This window comes from Poecilia formosa, unplaced genomic scaffold, assembly GCF_000485575.1.
Source record: "Poecilia formosa unplaced genomic scaffold, Poecilia_formosa-5.1.2 Scaffold395, whole genome shotgun sequence".
In the NCBI taxonomy this organism is placed as follows: Eukaryota; Metazoa; Chordata; class Actinopteri; order Cyprinodontiformes; family Poeciliidae; genus Poecilia; species Poecilia formosa.
Genome location: NW_006800334.1, coordinates 159,908 through 181,675, shown reverse-complemented (window position 1 = coordinate 181,675; position 21,768 = coordinate 159,908). Strand labels below are relative to the sequence as shown.

At 41.7% G+C, this 21,768-nt stretch overlaps 1 protein-coding gene across 1 annotated transcript; it reads right to left on the bottom strand.

Annotated features, from left to right (window-relative positions):
• Positions 1 to 2,994: 2,994 nt before the first annotated feature.
• On the bottom strand, positions 2,995 to 21,239 carry irs4b (insulin receptor substrate 4b). The gene is made up of 2 exons (XM_007576058.2): positions 16,589 to 21,239; positions 2,995 to 5,849 (listed from the first exon to the last, which is right to left on the bottom strand). Exons 1-2 carry the CDS (start codon positions 20,673 to 20,675, stop codon positions 5,845 to 5,847), a joined length of 4,092 nt encoding a protein of 1,363 aa, XP_007576120.1. The 5' UTR covers positions 20,676 to 21,239; the 3' UTR covers positions 2,995 to 5,844.
• Positions 21,240 to 21,768: the final 529 nt, after the last annotated feature.

The following is a 21,768-nucleotide window of genomic DNA, read 5'->3' as shown; positions in this document are numbered from 1 at the left end:
TATCAGCTTTATTAGTCTTATGTTAAGCAGAAAGCCCTTTTAAAATTATAAGCTGCTTAATTATTGACTGTTGAGGTTTTTGAGTATCATGTCTTTGAAACAAAGAATGACATATCCTCTTCATTAAAAACCTCTGAGCCAGCCTGAGGTCTTTTATATTTCCTATATTTTCTTGCAGGATTTCCCTCATTACCTCCATCCATGTTCCCATTAACTTTGACCAGATCCTCAGAAAAATTAAAATGCATCATCACGTTTCATCAGAGAGATCGATGTTGTGTTCAGGGTAATGTTTTTCATGAAGCCCAAAAAGTTCAATTTTGGTCTAATCTAGAGTTCCTTCTTCCTCGTGTTTGCTGTGACCCATTTTGCTTGTGAGAAAAGTCCTTTCTTTTAGCAACATCTCTCTTCTTTCCAGTCTTCTAATTAAAAATAAAATGTTTTTAGTGCATAACAAATGGCTGCCCTACGCGTCACATCCCCCCATCTGAGCTGCAGATCCTCCAGAGTTATGACGGAACATGTTTCAGTGGGTCCATACATAATGATATGTTTCAGTGTATCATGTATTTCATTTTCAGATGACCAAAGGCATTGATTGGGGGTACTGCAGAGTTTGAGATGTGACCAGTTTCCCTCAGTTTGTGTCATTGAAACAGGATTAGGACTCAAGGTGAGCTCAGTTTACTTCCTGGACTACTGTACAAGAGGACAACAGAACGTGTAAATGAAACCCCAGCCTGTTGTTTTGCAGAGGACCAGAACTCTTCCCCGAGCAGACCAGCTTCGGAGGACTTTGGCTTGTTTCGACAGTTGGACTTTGAGATGTTAGGTCGGTCTCCTGAGTTGGATAAACAGTGTTTGTCTTTGACTGAAAACCCCCCACATCTGCAAAAAAAAAAGGGCTTCAGGAATGAGGAAACACTAACTTGTTTTTCTACAGCTTTCAGTAATAGGCGACATGGGTCAAAGGTTCACCATACAGTAAAACACAAGAACGGCTTAGTTTGGTTTCGGAAGGAAGACAGTGAGATGCCTGCTGCAGTCATGTGATCATAAATGTGTGGGCGTTTGAACTGTCATTCATTGATTCATTAAGTTTTTCTTTAGATATAGTAACATTGATGTGGGCACTGATGAACCTCAGACGATTCTCGGGCACAAGGAATTTAATAAATGTTCTAAAATTTCAGAACACCTTCACTTCCGTTGGCATTTCAAGATAAAATCAAGAGACTGGAAGGTCTGCCAAGTATCCCGAGTAAAGCATCCGCAAAGCACACAGCGCAGGGGTCATCAGCTGGGTTCAGCTGTGGGCCAGTGTTTTTCCACATTACATAACTGGGGGCTTCACAGTGGACATGCAGGGGTCAATTGTACATGTGGAAAATCTATACTTCTATCTGTGGCTCAGATCCAGCCAGAGAGGCATCTGTACAGTGAATAATTAGCTTCTTGTTCGTTCGCTGCTTCATCACGGCGTCCATTTGGTGAGGTATTTATGGAGCCGAGATTAAACGAAATAAATTGATAAAACATCAAGAAAAAAAATGTTTTAGAGAATGAGTTATTGGGTGGATAAAATGTTTGTCACCATATGCTTTCTGCCATTTTCACTGGATTTGAGGCTGTTTTGACGTGACATTTTGAGAGAAAAGGAAAATTTCAATCTTTCAATATTCTTACCTTCGACTCCCCTAAAATGCACTAAAACATTCCCTTTTTTCCCCCCAACAACATTCACATTTTTTGGGATGCATCTGTATGTATGCTTGACGAGACTGTTCGCTGCTCTGAAAAGGCAGTTTTGTGTAAACTTCTAGTTACACCTGTAGCTATTGTCATGACAGGTGGTCAGAAAGGGTTTGTAATTATTCTAAAAAGACAAGAGACGCACAGTCTTACATGAACACATTTTTATTGCAATAGCTCTATCGAAAGCAAAAAACTTTTGATAAATATAAACACTATGCCGATGCTCAAATCGCGTTCGAGTACCCCTCGTGCCCCCTTTTCCCCTCCACGAGGAAACAAAAAGGGAGAAAGAAAGAGAGGAAAAAAAACCCAAAAAGGAATAAAAATACGGGATGGGCCACCTGCAGAGGCGCCGATCAAAACATGAAAAAAAAAAAAAAAAGCAACAACTTTATTTACACAAGGAGGATTTCCATTTCCAACACAGATCCCTCTTTTTTGTTTTTCCTCTTACACGGGACGTACGTCGCTGAAAAGTAATGCACATACGAAGGATACACACCTCCTCTCTCTTTCCTGTAAAGCTAATAAACAACAGCATTCAACTCGGAAAAATAAGAACACAAGCAGCAGGGCGGAGCGGGAGTCGCTTCTTCTCCTCGGCTTCCACCGAACCTCATTCCAAGAATCAAAAAGCATTCAGAGGTGGGTGAGGAAGAAAAACAACCAAAAAAAAAAAAGTCATCTTGATCCTCATATTTGCCTCCAACTAGTAACTGTACTACACAGCAGCAAATAAACTGGATTATAGTTACAAAAAAAATAATTGGGCAGGTCATTTTTAATACAAATAACTGCAAAATGCCTACGTAATTAAAAAAAAAATCATTTTATTGTTCTGCTTTTTCAAAAAATAAGATTTTTTTTACTTTCTGTAAACTAGAAATACGAAAAAAATCAAAAGGTTTGAGAAAAATCTAAACTAAAGTTTGCATAATAATAATAATAATGATAATGCATTACCTTATGTCATTTCTGCAAGGATATACGAGTCTCCTCATTTTCGTACCCATTTAAAAACATCGAGGACACATCTGAGGTTGCATTGTTGCCAAGAAAAAAACCAAAAACCAAACAATAAAAAATTAAACCAAACTTTTCTGTAAATCGAAAAAGGGTAGGAAATTTTGAAACAACGGGGTGTAGAAGTTGAACATGAAGGCAATCCAACATGGACATTTCTGAATAAATTAAGAGGGATTAGTCCACAAATCCCCACAAAACTACCATTTTTTTTTTCCTGCCATAGCATTAAAACCCAAGCATAACACGTCGCTGTAGCATAGTAAGTCCACAAAAAAATATTTGCAAAGAAAACAAAAAAGAAAATAGAAAAAAAAGAAAAGAAAAACCATCTCATTTATCTCTGGCCGCTGCGGCTGATGTGGGATTAAATCTTTGTTCGATCAAAGGCGGTAAAAGGAGGGCGAACGAAACAAAACAACCTCGAATTGTTCGGTAATATACATGTAAGACACATCACAGGCTTAAAAACAGCATTTTGTGGAGGTTATTCTACAGTTTTCATATCCCCTTTACCTCCACATACATGGGGGGAACAAAAAAGAAATCTGTAACCTTCTCAACATGACAAATTTCCCGTTTTCCTTCTCAATTTTGTCAACACTGGAACTTAAAAAGGAGGAGGCAGTTCGGTCGGGTTGAGGTTTAAGCCCCTCATTTTGGTACGGTACCCATCCTGCTGACGATGCTGTGTTAATGAAAGGCCGTGATCTGGCCGTGCAAAATTAAAAACTTTAAAAAAAAAAAAGAAAACGGAGGCAAATAAAACTATTAAATACAAACCAAGTGAACAATAAGCGTCTCTAAATAGACAGAAAGCACGGGCAGAAACAGTTTAAACGCTGGCATAGTGACGGTATGCGAGAGGAGGCGGTGTCCAGTGTGTCCCGCCTGCTGTTCGGGTTACTGGAACCGTCTTCTGACGTCATTTCCAGCCTCTGACGAACATCTATGTGTGAAAAATCCGCACCGACCGAAATCAAGAGCCCGTGAGAAGGAGTCACCCTCGTCAGAGCGCGTCACTCGTGTTGCGTTTGACGCCTGTACCTGCCGTTCACCGCGCTCTTGCATGAACTGTAAGGACCGCATGTGAGGTAAAAGTGAAAGCAACACAAAAAAAAAGAGCCACAAACATGTTTCTACTTCAGTCTAAACAACAGTGCTTTGTGCAGAAAACTGAAACAGACCAACAAGCAGCAGAGGGGGGAAATAATGCGTATCCACCAGCGAATTCTGAAAAATCATTATTTTTCCCCCAAGCAAATAGGTCAATATTTATGATGCCTTAGATTGAAAAATATAATGGTTCTTAAAACCTGTCAAGGTAGGCTACACTTTTTGTTTTAAACCAATTTAAATTCAAGTCCTCTTAAAAAAAAAAAAAAAGGCAAAAAAAGTCCGTTTGTATAAAGACAAGAATCAGAAATGGACCAGAAAGCAACGAGGTTAGTTTAGATATCATTAATACCCCAGGCAGATTTGGATCTAAAGTAATCTTAAAATTAAAAAACAAAACAAAACATTGACTGGAAGTAATATTAATATGTTGGAGTGGCTCAACCAGAGTCACGCTTTACTTTTATAAGATGTAGTTACGCTGACATGTTTCAATCTAAGAATGTGTTTCACACAGGAAGATTTTTGGTGGTGCACAACCTCCAACTTCAATTTTTTGTGCAATTAAAAGTCATACAAAAATTGTCTAAATACTGGTGGAAACTAGCAAAATATTGGTCAGCGATTGTAGCAAGGAAACACAAATGCACTATAAACTTTAGTAAAATTGACCACCATGTTAATTTATAAAGAAAGTTTAAAATTTTTATGAAAAAAAAAAAAAAAAAAGATTCTGCCTCGGGAATTTTATTTTAATATTAAACTCCACGGTGGACGTACTGCTCAAATTCTTTGTTGCAATCTATTTGGCTTTGGTTTTAATACTCCAAAAAGTATGCAACCTAATTTTTACACAAGAAATATTGCTGGGTGGTCTCATTCCTCTCAAGTATGAGAAAAGTTTCTGAAAATTAGCTGCTGGCGTGTGTTTTCCCGCAATATTTTCCCTCTCTGCCGAGTACCTTTAATCTAGGAAGCAGACTATGAAATGTACCGGGACATCTGTACCTGCTGTGCCAAATAAATAGATGTGCAGTCAGTAAAATAAATACTGTAACGCTGTAAGTTTTCTTACGGTAGTAATACACAGATACTGGCGCAGTATTGCAGCAGATTTAGGAGCCGTGTTGTACCTGGGAACTAGCGTGCTCTCCGTGTGTGTGTGTGTGTATGTGTGTGTGCGTGTGTGAAGCTAACATGGACCCAGCCACAAGCTTTGTACTGAACAAACTGAAGAAATGTTAAAAAATATATGTGTATATATATCTATAAAGGTCTTCTACAAAAAAAAAGTTAAATTAAATAATCTTGAGGATGGATTATCAGTAGGGTACAAAAAAATTGATGGTAAATGATGAAAGAATATTTCAAGCTTCCAAGTTCGTACCATAATGCCGGCGCCTTTAACTCCAAATTTCCCTTTTTTAATTTTTCTTTTAATAATACCGCATAGAGAGAAATGATTTAAAAAAAAAAAAAAAAAAACTGCCTGTGCTTGTGTTGTACACCCCTCGGTTAAAGTTCACTGACCGCTGCCTGCTGGATAGTAGTGTTGAACTAACAGGAGGGGGTGGGTGGGAAGAGCAGCAAACACTGGCAGCATCCATTGTTTGAGGGGATGATTAACAGGACAAGGATATGCATATAAAACATAAAAACATCAACAATGAAAAACTTAAAAAATAATAATCATAATAATAAAAAAAAAAAGGAACAACCCGCAAGCGGTTTTTTTTTTCTGGTTTGTCATGTTGAAAATGTCGTCTGCGACCAGATGAAAGCAGCTTCTCAGTGTGACTGAAGGTCGAAGGTCACTGTTGGAGGAAGAGGGAGGGAAGGGGGGGCGTGGGGAGGGGCTAAAGGTCAAAGGCAGAGTCAAGTGCCCCTAGATAAGAGATGACGAGGAGCGGGAGGAAGAGGAGGAGGAGGCACACGGTGGACCTCTGCCGCTTAGTCTGCAGAGACAGAAAAACAAATGAAAAAAATGGAGTCATTTGTCAGGAATCAACCTCCATAAACGTTACGGTACATGGAATAGTTAAAGTACAGAATCTTTTGTCATGTTGTCAGCCTGGCATCTATGCATTTCACTGGGATTTTATGTGAGGAACCAACATAAAGTAGCTAACCATTTTGAAGTGCATTAAAAGTCTGAAAAGTGTGGCGTGCAACTGTGTTCATCTGTCTGATTTTTTTTTTCTTTTTACAGAAAATATTAGTTTTTTCAACATTTTGAAGCACATTGAAATTGATATAACTGACAAAAAAAATCTTAAAACGACAGCAAAATAGAAAAACAAGAAAAAGAAGACTGCCAGAAAAACAAGACAAAAGGGCTTGCTAAATAAGTGTAGGTAGTGGACTTTGGACTTCGCTGCCAGAAGATGCAGACACACACACACACACATACAGACCAGTAACATAAAGTTTGCTTCCTGCCCTGCCATCAAGGCCGAGCTCCGGCTGTCAGGTCGGCTGTTGCAGGCGGCCCGGAGGCCCCGTTTGACCTGTGCCATGGCCGCCATCCAGCTGCGTTATTCCACTGAGAGCAGCGCTTTGTCTGACAACAATGTCAGCACCACGACACAATGCAGAAGCTTTGAAAGGGGACGGGAGGAGGGGGGCACTGCTGGAATGCTGCTCCCCTGTTAGACACCAGGATAGAGGGAGGCATGGAATGATAGAAAGACAGGAGGAGTTTGGGAAGCAGACAGTGAACTACAAGGTTAAACCAAACGCAGAAACAGGTACTGGAAAGCAAAAACAACACAACAGGAAGTGGAGAGCAGTAGCAGTAATAGTATAGAGGAAGACGAGCACTGAAGAGATAAGCTAAAGAAATGTGAAGGTGAAATAAGTGAGTGATAATGCTAACAAGCTAGCAACCCAATATGCTACGTCATTCCGTCTAAACAGTTTTTTGGGACAGTTTTCAAAAAACGTTTCAATCTGGAAAGCACATAAATATAACATGTTTAATAATGGCGGACAACTGAAGCAAAGTTGAAATGTGTTCTAGATTTCTGCAGCTAATCTGGTGGGTTGATACACTTCACTTTGAAACACAGATGCTGTTTGGCAGAGCTGAACACCTCCAACCAAACAATAGGCTGTTGTGAAATTGTAGATTTGTAATATCAGCTAACATATGATACGAACATTTTTGTCACTTCAAATGGGCTACATGTGGCTACTCGTTGCCTTCCCCCAATGGGGGAAGGATTTATTTACCTTTCCACAAGTGAATCACAACAACATAAAAAATCCAAATTAGCCTTTAATATTTCATATGTGTCATCAGTTCAGCAGTAACTAGAACTAGCCCTATTGGACAGCTACATTTCAGTGTTGTAGTTTTACTTTCATTAAAGCTGCAGTAGGCAACTTTTATAAGTATGTTGTTATAGTAGAACATGAGAAAAATCATTTGTGAAAAAAAATAGATTCCTGTGGTCCTACTGCCACCCGCAGAACTACACCGCTCCCAGTCAGAAACAGCCAATCAGAGCCAGGAGGAGGGCCTTAGCGCTGTCAATGCCCTTTGCTGGCTACAGCTAGTTCCTTACGCCAAAATAAAAATAAATGACATTAAAAATTCTCTTTAAAAAAATGTATAGTGTTAACTATAAGGTGCCCAAAGGGCTGCCCATTTCCAAATGTTTGCTTATTTTTAAACACTTTTTTAATACTAGCCATGCTAACATGCTAAAGGTAGTTTGAAATTTGAACTCTATTATGTCTTGGTGCTAAAGTGTTAATAAAAGCATGTTTCACAGCGACTCCTCCCCAATACATAACATGCGACATTGCATCTGTTTCTAACATATATACAAAGATCTGGAATTAGCCATAAATATCTGATATCTTTCCGAATCAGAAACAGAAATCTGTGCTTCTATGGCATTTTCTTTTTTTTTATGTACAACAGCTCTATGCATTTAGTTGTTTAATCATTTTATATTGTTTCATATTTTAAACAAAACTTAAATGTGAACTATAAAAGAAAAGGAAAAGAAAAAGGGCTGCAGACTTTGAATAAAATCCCACAGGCTCACTGGACAACCAGTAGTGTAGGACTGCAGCTATGAGCTAACATGTTGTCTGTTTTCTTAACATTCTGAATCTTTATATATTTACACAGCAAATAACAAGCTTTAGCTAAACAGTGCTTAATTATAGCCGCGACAATAAGACAAAGTTGACTCTGAGCGTGGGCGTGTACGAGGCAGCCAGAGAGCGGCTGAGAGAACGTCTGAGGTCTCTGGGTTTTTCTTTGCAGTCCAGACGCGGACTTTGATCAAAACAGCGCTTTCAGGACACAGGCCAGGCCGACCTGAGCTGACCTCGCTCCAGTGTGTGTACGCTCCCACACTCGCCACAGAATTGGGTTAGAAAAACACTGTTCACCAAACACCTGCGCTAGCCAGGGGCTGCTGGTGTTGTTGCAACACATGCAGGTGGCTCAGCCCCACCGCCTGTCTCTCTCTCTCTCCCTCTGTCTCAGCCCCTCTGCACTCGCTGACCCACCGCCTCTCACTCTCCGTCCCTGTGTGCCCCTAAAAATCCATTCACTCGGATCGGACAGACAAAAGGCATCATGGGAGTAAGCCACGAGCCGGGGTAATGGGTTTAGCCGACATCGGTTGGCGTGGCAGCCAAAGTGATGGTCTTTCAGGAGCAGACTACGGGACGGGGACTTGATTCCCTGTCACCTTGTCAAAAACTTTCAAATTCAAAATACTGGATTTAGATTTTTCCCGTCAATGAAACCTTCATTTTGTTGGGTAGATATAGACGGGCTGCTCTAAGTGAAGCATTCATTAGGCATTAAGTTATAATTAGTTAGATAATTGATACTGAAGTAACTCTCAGTCCTTTGTCTGCAGTCAAATGTAATCAAATGTTGAGCTCAGCAACATGTTTTCATTGACTTGGATGGAACACATTTGGATAACAGATACTATGAGTGTTAGGTTCAGACCAAGACTTTTTCTTAATTGTAAGAAAAATGAGACATAAAATTAGTTGAATAAAGAGACAAGAGTACCAGAAGAAAGTCATAAAATTACTAGAATAAAAGTTGTTTTATTGAGAGTAAAGCTTTGATCGAGTTCTCCAGATCCAACATGGCCGGCTCGTCTAGAACATGATCCCTTCTTCAAAATCGACTCGGTAATTTGTACAATTGTGTCAAAGTCCTGAGACTGATGATTTGATGTTCAAATATGAAGTATGTTCCATCTGTAAAACTGATACCAAAGTATAACTTCCCAAGATGTCCAAAGTTCCTCATTTTAGATTTCCTATTGTTCACGTAGGAGTAAAATTATGACTTTGTTCTACTAGTATTACGACTTTATTCTGGCAATATGAGTTCATGCTCAAATTATTTCAACTTGTCTTGTATTGTTACGACTTTATTCTGGTGAATTTATTCTCGTCATTTTTCTTGTATTATGCCGTTATTCTCATAATACGATTTGTCCTACGACTATTATTTTTCTATTCTGATTTTATTATACTTTTTTCTCGTATTATGACTACTCTTGTAATATGAATATTTTCACTGTCGTATAACTTTATTTTCATAATACCACAACTTAGTTCTCGTACAACTTTTTTTCTCTAAATATGACTTCTCATAAAATGACTTTATTCTCGTAATTTATTCGTTTTTTTCTTACCCTAACACTCGTATGATACGTATAAATTCAAGTAACAATAAAATTGCACCAAAAGTTACAAATAACTGGGTTGGTGAAAAGTTTAATATTAATGTCAGTGGAGTTTCTTTGCATTTATCACAATTAAGCATTCTCATTCATTTCAACATCTAAGGAAGTTAAGAGTTCAACAGAGCTGAAAGAAATGACAGCAAACAACAAATTAAATCCATAAAGGCTAAAACCTCCTAAATAAACATGAGCCTACATGTTCAGCGTTTGTTTAAGAAAGCTCTCCAACGTCACATTCCCGTAAGTCCAAAGGTAGGCCAGTGAAATTTTGCTTCGTCATCGCAGTGTGTTTGAGAGGAAAGTTTTACTTTTTTTCCACTGGGCTTCAACAACTTCCAGAAAAGCCTCAGTGATAACAAAAAGGAAGAAACTTTGAGAAGCTGAGGAAATCTAATCTTAACCTAACCGCAGACTCATGACCATTCAAAAGTCTCAAAAGTGTCTGACTCTACAGGCCTTACTTATCAAGTAAAAGTTTATGAATAATACTGAACAAGCATGACTCGCTTAGAAAGATTGTTAAAAATTTTGCAGCAAATATTTGGTATATTGAGTAAAGATGCAACGATATAAAAATCTGACTCTATATCGATATCCGATATTAATAGCTGCGTTGTGGCCAACAACCGATATTTATTTAAAGTGGAGAAGCAACATTCAATGTTTCTGAACAAACTTCCAGAAAACTGCATCAACTATGAACTCATCTTTCAGGAATGATTCCGCTCCGCCGGCGAAGTGCGCAGTGCAGAGGAGCGCAGCAAAGACGCATGCAGTTCAGGATTACTGGTGTATTAAAAAGAAAAACTATTTCGCATAAAAACAAGCATTGCTTAGCCTAGTGGGTGGGGCAAATAAAGCCCCACCAGGCTTAACATACACTGGGGGAAACCCTGCACCTCATACAGAGTGGTGGAGAGGTGATGATGTGGGCTGGTGTTGTTGCCACATTATCTGGACTCCTTTCAGTCATTTGTTTGACCATAGACTCCTCTGGACAGTATCAGTGTTATTGAAGAGTGGCTTCCTATTAAACAAATAAAACATTAAAAATCTGTTGAATATTAACTCATAAATCAAGGTTTCAGCCTGTGATAAGGGGAAATGTTCGAGTGAACAAACATTTTGAAATTAAGCAACTCCTCCAAAAGATAAGCGATACAGTTTCTGTGCTGAAAGCTTTCAAATGACTTATTCCAGCCAAACAAATGTCTAAAAAACATAAAGTTAAATATGATTTGCATAGTGTATAAAGTAGCAATGATGATGACAGAAACTGCAAAAACAACATTCAGTGTGTTTGGTATGGGAAAAAGCAGCTGCTGTTTGTTTGGGCTGTACAGGAAAGTTTAGATAGATCCCCCGAGGCAAAAAACTGCTCACGAAGAGCCGCTCCTGGCTGACATTTAAAACTATGAGAAACACCTTGAAATTCTCTAATACTCCAGGAATTTGGCGACCATTGCGAATCCAGCTAGACCCAACACGCCCGAAGGATTGAGGTTCAAATCCCTCTTTTAACCAAATATACCCCAACATTGTCTGGTTGATAGATTTATATACTCCGATGAACACCCACCCTCCCCAAAAAACTATAAATTAAGGTTCCACTCAAACAGGAAATGGGATTCTAAAATGATTTTTCAGGTGCTGAAAGGTAAAAAATCCTTTATAAAAAAAAAAAAAAAAAAAAAAAAAAAAGGTCACGACATGCACAGTTTCAGGAAGCCACAAAATCTTTCCCCTGACAGTCAGATTGGTAGCTTCAAATCAAAACTGCTTTGTGTGCAATCCTCGTGGTTAATAACTCTAACATCTGTCCGCCAACATATCAGGCTATTTAGGAGGTAGAGAAACTGCTGCGTGCAACACACACTGGTACAAGTGTACGGGGGTGGGCTGGTTGGGTGGCGGGGGGTCCTGTTACGAGCAGCACATGCCTCAGACCGGCCCATAAATTTATGTCAGGCTCAAAATAGAGCTGTAAATATAGAAGGGCCTCGCCGTAGAGGTGGGAATGAGAGAGGAAAAGGGCAGCCTTGTACCATCTTCACATCTTCTGGCACATCTTGGTCCCCTGCTGGCTTCCCCTTATGTGATAAGCCTGCCTCACGCCCTTTACCACCTCACAGGCACTTATCCTGGGATGGGAAAGAAAGAAGAGTCTGTTCTTATGGTGCTTTAGCAGCTACTATTTCCTTTACAGTTTGCCACCTCGACATCTGCCATCATTCGTTTTTCTCCACTTTACAAGGTCTTTATTCACAACCAAACAAAATTCAGCTCAACTGAGTGAAATTCACGAATGTTGGCCAACACTGACTGTAACCAGCTGGTAAAAAGCAAACCGGGTTGTGTATCCTTTGCGGAAACATTGGCTGGTACTAGGGCTGGGCGATATGGTCGTAAGTCAATACCATGAGATATTGAGGAATTCACCTCGATAACAATAAGTGGACTTTAAAACTAAAGCATCTGCAAATAGAAGAAAATGTGTACTTTTAGTTAAGAGTCACCGAACAAATAAGCACAACTGAACAAATTTAGAAATGTATAACTTGGCTTCCAACTTCCTCGCTGAACCCAAAATATTCTTTAATTAATTATATTTCAATTACTCGTTTCTTTTTAATTTTTTTAAATTCAGGTAAACTGATTGCAATTTTCTGGCTGATTCTGTTTTGATTAACCAATAACGATTTAGTAGTTAAAGATAGTGGTGAAGTGTTGCTAAGCTGGCTGGAGCAGGACGGCCATTACCAGCCGCCTACAAGGAGAAATTAAATATGGGAGAGAGTCTGGAAGTCAACAGGGCAAGTAGTTGATTTTCAGACTTTTGTGGAGTTTAATAAGTTTCTAGCAAAAGTATCACCCGATCTCCCAAAATGAAGTTTTTTTTCTTTCATAATAAACTTGTGTTCGCTGCACTCCAAGACATCATCACTGTTCCACCTGTAAGCCTGCCGCAACAACTAATTTATCATAGTAAATTAAAATGCAATTGCTGATTTTCTTTCTCGCGGTTAATATTTTTTGAAGAGGAATTTTGTTTACAGAAACATTATTAGTTAATTTTGTCATTAGAACCAAGGCGCACAGAGCACCATCATCTGGAAACCACTGTGTACCAGCTGTGTACAATTCAATTACAATAAAAAATGTGAGCTATTTTTTTTTATTCTTATTATACATACCAAACAACATTTTTAAGATTTAGCTAAAAGTCTTCTGCTAACTGGATAAAATAAATAAATCTAAACAAACCAAAAATCAGCCTTCACCCTCCTCCCTTCCCTCCTGGTCTCCTCTGGGTCAAGAATCCAGGTGTGCCTCAATAAGTTCAGCTCTGCTGCTGAGAGGAAATGCATTCCTGAATGATGATGCGCTTCCTCTCAGCACCGCTGTGTGTCTTAACACGCCGCCGCTGCAATTATGGCGCCACATCAAAGGCTGCCTGCCATGACTCAGTGCAAACAAACGCAAGTTGACCTGGATGCAGGGGGGAAAGACTGTACACACACGTGTGTGACACTCCTTATACTTCACGAGCCTGAACGGAATAGATCCTACATAAACTAGCAAGAGGATAAACAAACCGGTCATGCAAGAAAAGGAAAAAGCAATCTGATGAAACATTTAAGTGCACAGTAAACAAAGAGAAGCAATCAGCCTGGTTGGTAAGGCTTAAAAAAAAAAAAACTTGTATATGGAGCATATACTTAAATAATTTAATAATCTGACTTCTGGAAGAAGGTGCTCTGCTGAGACTTGATAGAAGATGAATTAAACTAATTACAGGGCAATCCAGAAACAAGATGTTGCAACACAAAGCCTTTCCATGAGTTAGAATATGGCCTAGTTCAAGTCCAGACCCAAATTCAATCAAAGCACTCTGGCAAAACTAAAAACTGATGTCCATATATGCCCTCAATCCAATCTGACTTGGTTGTTAGTAGTTTGAAGAAAAAAGCAATAACTGCAGTCCCTGAAAAAGCAGTTATTTTTTAACAAGCATTGCAATTTAGTAATCTGATATACATTTCTTCTGAAACCATGAATTCAAAAAAATACAAAGGTACTTTAAATAAGTAGATTTAAAACTAAAATGTTGTATTCTAAGAGACGTCCCCAAAAATCATGTGTGCAATGTGCGAAGCTGCAAATGTCGGAGTGTCCACAGTGCTAGGTCGCTAACTTAGCATAAGGATCTTCTGACGGTTCGAAACTACAGAAAAATCCAACTATGGACCAGGAACAAAGAGGCAGGAAATGTAAAAGTTTCTCCAAAGTGAAAGACTGGAAAGACAGCATTTGATAAAATGATATAATATATTTATATGTTTTGGTATGTAAACTGGATCAGTTTGCTGTGAAATAACCCCATAGAAACTGAACTGAATTCTGGAGACTGTTTCTAAAAAAGTATGCCATTGTATTAGACTAACTTGAAAATCAAACTTAAAAACCAACAAGCATATGAACAGCTGTATATTTTCAGGTCTTAAAAAGTTATGGTTTCAAAAAATATCAAGACTTAAAACACTTCCACATAACTACGATAAAAATTACAAACTGAACATTTCCAAATCAACTTAATATTTCATGCATGTTAAGATTCAACTTCGATGGCACAGTAATTTGCCAAACGATTTCTTTAAAATATGAAGACCTTGATAAGATAAACAAAAATCGGAGATAAATAGAAGAGATTATACTGCAATCCTGCATTTCTGTAGAAAATGCTTTATAAATCAGTTTACAGAGCTTCATTCAAAATAAGGTCTTAAATTACTTTAATACAATATTGTCAAGCTTGAATGGGGAAGGGGGGCACAATGGAACAATTTTTAGACTTGGATATGGAAAAAAAAAATCTAAAAATAACCTTTTAGCAAAAATACCAAGGTTTCATCAAATTTTCACAATTGATATAATAATTTGACACAGAAAAGGAGCAAATAAGCTCACTCCTAATTATTTTTGAAGAATGTTAGTTTGTAAGAGCTTAATTTATCTGACTTCTAACAATGTTGTAGTCTCCTTTCAACCAGCGGAGTGGCAGCGAACAGCAACAGGTGGGAGAGGGACGGCCCTGTCTTGATCTATGCATCGCATAACAAAACACTTCATATGGACTTCAGGCCACAAGAATGATTTTTCAGGTTTTAAATTGTACCTTTTTAAATACTTAATATACACACAATGATTGTGTTTATTTATACAGCTCCTATATGAAATGCATTACATATAGGAGCATTACATAAAGGCCCATTCAGTGCAAATTCAATTTACATCAACACATTTCATTGCAGTGTAATCTAATCATAGTCACAATTAGATCTAATTATAAAAAAAATGATCATACTCAACTTTATAAAATAACACCAAAGATGTATCAATTAATCCGCCATAATTGTTCTAGTGGCTGGTCATATAGAGCATAATGTGTTTTGCTACAACTAATATTAAGTGCTCAAACCATTTTCCATCTGTAAATGCATCAGCCACAAGTATGTTTTTATTGGTTTTCATTTACCGTGCGATGCTCTCTCAGATAAGCAACAAGTGATAGATGAAGGGATGTCTTTAGTTTGGTGAAAATCCAATGAACAGTTGGGATTTACACTTTAAAATCTTAGTGTATCAAGGCCGCACTAAGATTTCTGTTTAAGTTACAAAAATATTTTTTGGAGACTAAATTTATTTAGTTCTCATAAAATGACTGTCAAACAACATTATTCTTGTATTGTTATCACTTTATTCTGGTAATATTGTGATTTCATTTTCAAATTATTGCTTCTATTTCCTGATTATTATTACCTTGTTCTCATGATTACTTTCCCCCTCACAATATTACTACTTTATTCCCATAATTTATTTTTCTCAGTCACAGGCATTTGTGACCAAGAGAAAGTACATATGTGAACCTCAACACATATGTACTTTATGCATTAAAGTACATAAAAGTATGCATTTATGTACTTTAATGCATAAATGAGAATACTGTTTTTTTTCTAATTCCTTCACTTTGTCATTTAAAAATACAATCTCCAACAAACAATCTACATTTTTAGTGTTTTAATTCTATAAGAATAAGAAAATCTGAATCAATCAAGACCAAAATCATAAATTTTTCTGACACTGAAAACCAGAAATAAACCAGTCTGCTCCATTCTCTACAATACGACAGCATCTAGACAATCTAATTAATACAGTTTTCATTTAAGAATTCTAATAGAAAATAAGAAAAGTAGATCAATTAAATCACTGCAAAGCTACACGACAACTGTTGTTCAGTTAAATGTACTCCTGAAACAATGTTTTTCAACTTGTAATGAAGGCAAATGTTTCCAAAACATAAAAATGTCTCAAATGAATGGCTTAAAGGAGACAAAAAGTGATTAAACACAGACAGACAGACAGACAGACAGACACACACACACAAGTAAACTCTGCATACATGCTGACAGAAACAAAAACAGCAACAAGTGCACACAGACAGGAACACAGAGACGCCGCCGCCAGCAAGGGCCTTTTTTTTTAGGGTGACTCAGTCCGCAGCTGACCTAAGATAAACCTCTCTTCATTGAGAAAACAAGCCGTCTACCAGTCTGCTGGCACACAACGCAAATGAAAAGAAAAAAAAAAAAAAAACAGGGCCCAAAAGATGAACCACACAGTTGTGCCACTTCCTGAAACAGCGCCGTTACAGCCTAGACTTCAGTTCCCCAGACAGAAGCCTTCAAAGACAACAGCTGGCAGCTTCAAGTGTCAGAAACAGAAGATCTCACAGAGTTGATTTAGAACAGAATATACACTTTGAAGAGCTGCACATTGATGTAAAAGGACTCAAAATAGCATACAGTTATTTTAGATCCATAACACTTTTTTTCCTTTTAATCACTGCTAAATTGAAACAAAATCTGAGATGGCATCAAACAGAAACAAGTCAAACTCACCCTTTGTTGCTGTGGTGACTCCATCCGATTTGGTGAAGTCTATGCTGGCGTAGGCTCCATTCTCTGGCAGAGGTACCATCCCCGGCGGCGCCACTGATGCATTCCCGCCGCCGCTGCTGCTGCTACTGGCCCCTGGTGCTCCTGCGTTGCTCCCGTCTTCCCTCAGCTCCAAGGCGATGTAGTTGAGGCCGTTCTGGTAGCCGACGGATGTGTTCCTGCACATTCTGCTGGCGCCAACCCCCGAAGAGGCGGACGTTGGGATGTTCCCGGACACGGCGTCGGTCTCTGCGTTTCTCACCTGGGTGTGGTGAGCTGGCGAGTCTCCTGCGCCCTCCAAGGACATCCACACGCTGTCGAAAGACGCCGAGCTGGCCCACCTGGAGGTCTGTCCCTCCGTCTGGTAGGATCCATTGGCGTTCGGGGCAGAGGGGTTGGACAGAGACGGATGGGTGGCTGAGGATGAAGGGGTTGAGTTAGAGGATGAGCTGGAGGAGAACGTCTCTGAACTGTGTCTCCTTCTGCCTTGGGGGTCCGCTCGCACCACCTTGGGCTCCGACTGTTGAGTCGAAGGAGAGTGAGGTGGGGAAATGGTCGACGAGGAGGTGGTAGAGGCAGGGTGACCATAGCGTCCCTCTATGACGCAAAGATGTTGCAGCATCGCTGTGGGGCTTTGAGTCCTCTCACCTCTGCTGAGGTTGAATGACATGTCCGTGTAATCATCTCCTACAGACCTCCAGTGACCGCCTGAACCGGTGACCCCAGAGCTGTTAACCAGAGGTCGGATGTAGCTGGGCGGGTTCCAAGGAGCAACGAGGCTGGGCCTGGGCGACTGGTTCTTACCCAGACACCCAGTGGCATCATGCTGGTCTGACCCGACCTCCACGCTCATGTAGTCTTGGGGAGGAGAGCAGCGAGTGTCGCTGGATACCAGGGAGGGGGCTTCATCTTGAGTGGACAAGGGATAGGGAGGGGGCTGCTGTTGGTGAGGGAAGTGTTCTCCAAACTCAATATTGATATATTCTCCAGGACTTGAGGGCCCTTCGCGTGGGACACTGGTGACTGGGACAGACCTCGTAGCACACGTGGTCTCTGTGGCGGGCTCGCCGACCCGCAGCGGGCCATGGAAACTCCTCCTGCCTAAAGGAAGGCGGGTAGGTCTCATGACCCGTCGGTCAGCCATTGCCGCAGTTGTATGGTGAGCTCCATAAGGAGGAGGTGGGTGGGAGGGAGTGGAGGTGTTGCTGCCCCCTCCTATTCTTTTTTCTGGCACCAACATTGAAGCAGTCGCAACTGACGAATACACTGGTTTGGCAGGGGAACTCATGGGTACGTATTCCCCATCCTCTCTCTCTTCCCTCTCCCTGTTGGGGGCCTTATAAGAGCGGGGGAGAGAGAAGTAAGGACTGTAAGACTTCAGGGGCCCCTCAGGTGTTCCTGGTGTGTAATACAGACTGCTGTCTTCACCTGGGAGCTTGCGACCACAGCCGCTGTAGGACATGTCCATATATTCTCCGTTTTCAGGTTTCTCAGCCATGCTGTTACTTCCACCAACACCAGCAGCTCCAGGACCACCGGAAGAGGCCTGGAGAGGAGAAGGAGAGGTGCCACTGCTCCCTGGGAGCATCATCATGTAGCCGTGAGAGTCTGTGGAAGATTGTGGGTGATGGTGGGCTGAGCGCGTGCCTAAAGCTGGACTGTGGAACTGGGGTGAGTGAGAGATCTGGTAGGAGTAAGAAGAGGGTTGCATAGGCATGTAGTCAGGAGGAGTGTCCCGCGGCGACGCCGTTGCCACGCCACACATCATGGGCATGTAGCCGCTGTCTTCCTTGGCAGAAGAGGAGGAAGAAAGAGGGGGGCGTTCGGCTCCAGCCTCCGACCTGGAGAGCGTCGAGGGACGGCTCTGCTGACTGTGTTCGGAGCATGAGCTGTAGTCGGAGCGAAGTGAGGAAGAGGAAGAAGACGGCCCACCACGGAGCAGCCCGCTCCCAAATGGCAGCACTACGTCTGACCCCTCATCCAGCGAGAGGTTCGTCTGGGTCATTTTCTGATAAGTAGCTACTCCGGAGGCTCCGGTCACACCAGCAGCTGCTCTGGAGAAGGAGTGAGTCCTCCTCCTCAGTGATGAGGAAGAAAAACGCTCATCCTCAGTCGTTGAGGTACTCTCATCACGCGGTGTCTCACATCCACTGTTGTTTCCAGAGCCCACACTGGTGCCGAAAACGTCCCGGTTCCAACCCATGGCCATGTAATCGTTGAGGCAGTTTTCCTCTCTGATTGGTGGGGTGTTGCCCAGAGAATCAGGCGTGTTGCTCCTCACCCGGAAGTACCGGAAGTCACCCGGACTGGAGCCGTACTCATCAGAGGAGTTAAAGCCTCCATCAGATGGGGAGCCACATATAGAGGCGCTTGATGGGCGGGTGAGCGTGTCAGAAACAGAGCCATGGCCACTGCTGGAGGAAACACTGACTGGGCTGGTGGTCGAAGGGAAGTGGGAGACGGGAAGTGAGGCTGAGCGGGCGTGACAGGTGGAGGGGATAGCTCTGACGTAGCGGTTGCTGGTAGTGCTCGTGCCAGCATTTCCTGTTGCAACACCACTCCAGCTGCTGCCACTCCCGCCGCTGTCCTGACGGCCATGGGGAACACGGGCTGCGTTGAGGTGGATCAGGCTTCCCGTGGCAGAGCGAAACGGCCGATTCATCGTCCCCTCGCCTTCACTAGATGTGCGGAAGCGATAGCCGCTCGCCCCGGAACTTTTACTAGAGGGTGGCGTGCCGACTACAGACTCCGTCCTCGATCGCCGCTGCAACCCTGTCTGACTTGGAGGCAGGTTACCCAGGTGGCGTCGCGTGGTGATGAACGACATGGGGTTGGACCCTGAAGATTGGCTTTTGCTCCTCGGCCGGAATTCCGCAAAAGCTTTCAGGGCTTTCATCGTTTCCAGGATGGTCTCGTGCATGTTCTGGGCCACCACCGAGTCGTCCACCTGCATCCATATTTCCCCAGGCCCAATGGAGGAGGAGCGGCCCACCTCTATGAAGAAGAAGCTCTCAGAGTGTCCACAGCGCCTAATATTCATCAGCTGGAGGTTAACGCACGGGGTTTCAGAGTTCAGTTTAACGAGGTGAATGGTTTTAGTAGACAGGCATAGCCGGTAAACACCTGTGAGGTTTTTAGTTTGACCCAGTCCTTTAGGTTTAACATTAACCTGCCAAACCTCCTTAAACACAGTCCCAGGGCTGACTGTACCATAGCCATCATCTAAATCATCAGAGTCCACGTGCCCCCTCTTTCCCTCACTCATCAACTCACTGATGGCCACATACCAGTCTTCCTGCTCCGTCTCGTTTTCAGCCACAATAGCAAAATATTCGTCCTTAGTGTACAGGGCAATGAGGTGTTTGTTTTTAGAGTCCGCCCTTTTGTTCACCGTGAAACACTGGTAGAGGTAAATAACCCTCTTCGGAGGCGAAGCGGCCACCGCTCCTCCGCTCGCGGCGGCAGCGGTGCGCAGGCTGTTTCTGAATTTCTTCTCGCTGTCGTAGTATTCCAGACGACTCGGCCCCAGATGGCTGGCAGCCCGGAGCACGAAAAACCGCTTGTGTCCGTGTTTCTGCTTTCTCAAATAGCCGCACTTTCGAATATCATCCACGACTTCAGAGCTGTTAGCGACGGTCACAGCGGCGTATACATGGCTGCTGCCGCTGCCGCTAGCGGCGGGGTCCTCGGCTGTGTGTACCTGGCTTATAGAAGAGGAGGAGGAGGCTTTTCTGCCCGGGGACTCGGTGGTGTTTTCCCCGGAAAGATGCTGCTGTGGAGCCAGCTGGTAGTGATGGTGCTGCTGTTGATCCTTTGGCGAGTCGTGGCTGAGGTTTTGGTGGTGGTGAAGGTGATTGGGGGGCGGCAAATGTTGGTGAAAATGAGAGCCTCCTCCTCCGCCGCCGAAATTAATTAACGGGGAAGGGGGTTCCCCGACTGAGCCGTCTCCGTTTGTGTTGGCGGCCGCAGGACTCGTCCCCACGTCCCTCTGCTGAGGCTCCACCATCAACATAGCCGCCTTACCCTGCTGGTAATTCGTGAAGTTAGCCATCAGGGAATATAAGCAAAGGTCACTTTAGTAGCAGGCTAATCCGAGTGGACTCAGACCCCATTCTTGTTTTGGGAGACGAAGTTCCCGAGTCCGGCTAGGCCAGCTAACGGTGACTCGTACGGCTCAGATTTGCAATCCTCACACACCGGCTTTGTTACTCCGCCTGAATAAAACGCGTCTCTCCGACTCTTTTCGGCGACCAATACACTCCACTGTTGGCTTTTATCATGAAATAAAGCCTACCGTGTAGAACATGGCCACGCTCAGCCTTGCTTCTGTAACCGGGAGGATCCAGCTAGCTCCTTTAGCAATCCGTTCCCTTCTACTCCTGTACACATCTCTACGGGCCACAGCACAAACAACACATGACCCTCTGCGTCAGCCAGCAAGCGGGAGGAACAAAGACTCAAATACCGGCTGTGATTGGCCCATCACTTTGACTGACACGTCATGACAGACGCCTGGACCAATCGCTGCAAGATATGTGCACTTTGCGTCAATGCCTTGAACCAGTCGTGTTCCAAAGATACAACTAAAGTTTATAAATAGGAGGTGGCTTTTGCAGGCTCATTTTAGCAAGTGAAACCACTATTGTATTGTCGCCAAAAAGGGATCTCGGACCTGTAGAAACAGAATAACAATCCTTCTGTCCAACTATTACATAGATATTTAATATATATTTGTATTACAATGAAATTTTCGTTGAATAAACAAACGGTTTAAATTAAATCAACCGGACAGTCTGCCAATAAATCAGTTTTTATTGATATTCACTTACATGCAGTTAAAGATAACAAAAAACTCTTTACTGATTTTAAATAGAAGAACAACAATATAGACAATAATGACAGAAAATGCAAAACAAAGTACGTAAATTATTATGATGATGATGATGATTATTAAATTACAATAAGTAAAAGATAGAGTTGAGAAAACACAATCATATTTTTGTCATGAGAAAACTGTAGCAATAGATATAAAGAGTGTCATTAAAATTCTAAAACACACACAAAAGTGTATCATAAGAAATAAATGAAGATAACATAGAATTAATATTTAAAACAAACCCTGTAGTGTGTGTGTGTGTGTGTGT

Excerpts from the sequence above, each read along its gene's own strand:
- irs4b (XM_007576058.2), bottom strand. The coding sequence starts at position 20,675 with ATGGCTAACTTCACGAATTACCAGCAGGGTAAGGCGGCTATGTTGATG.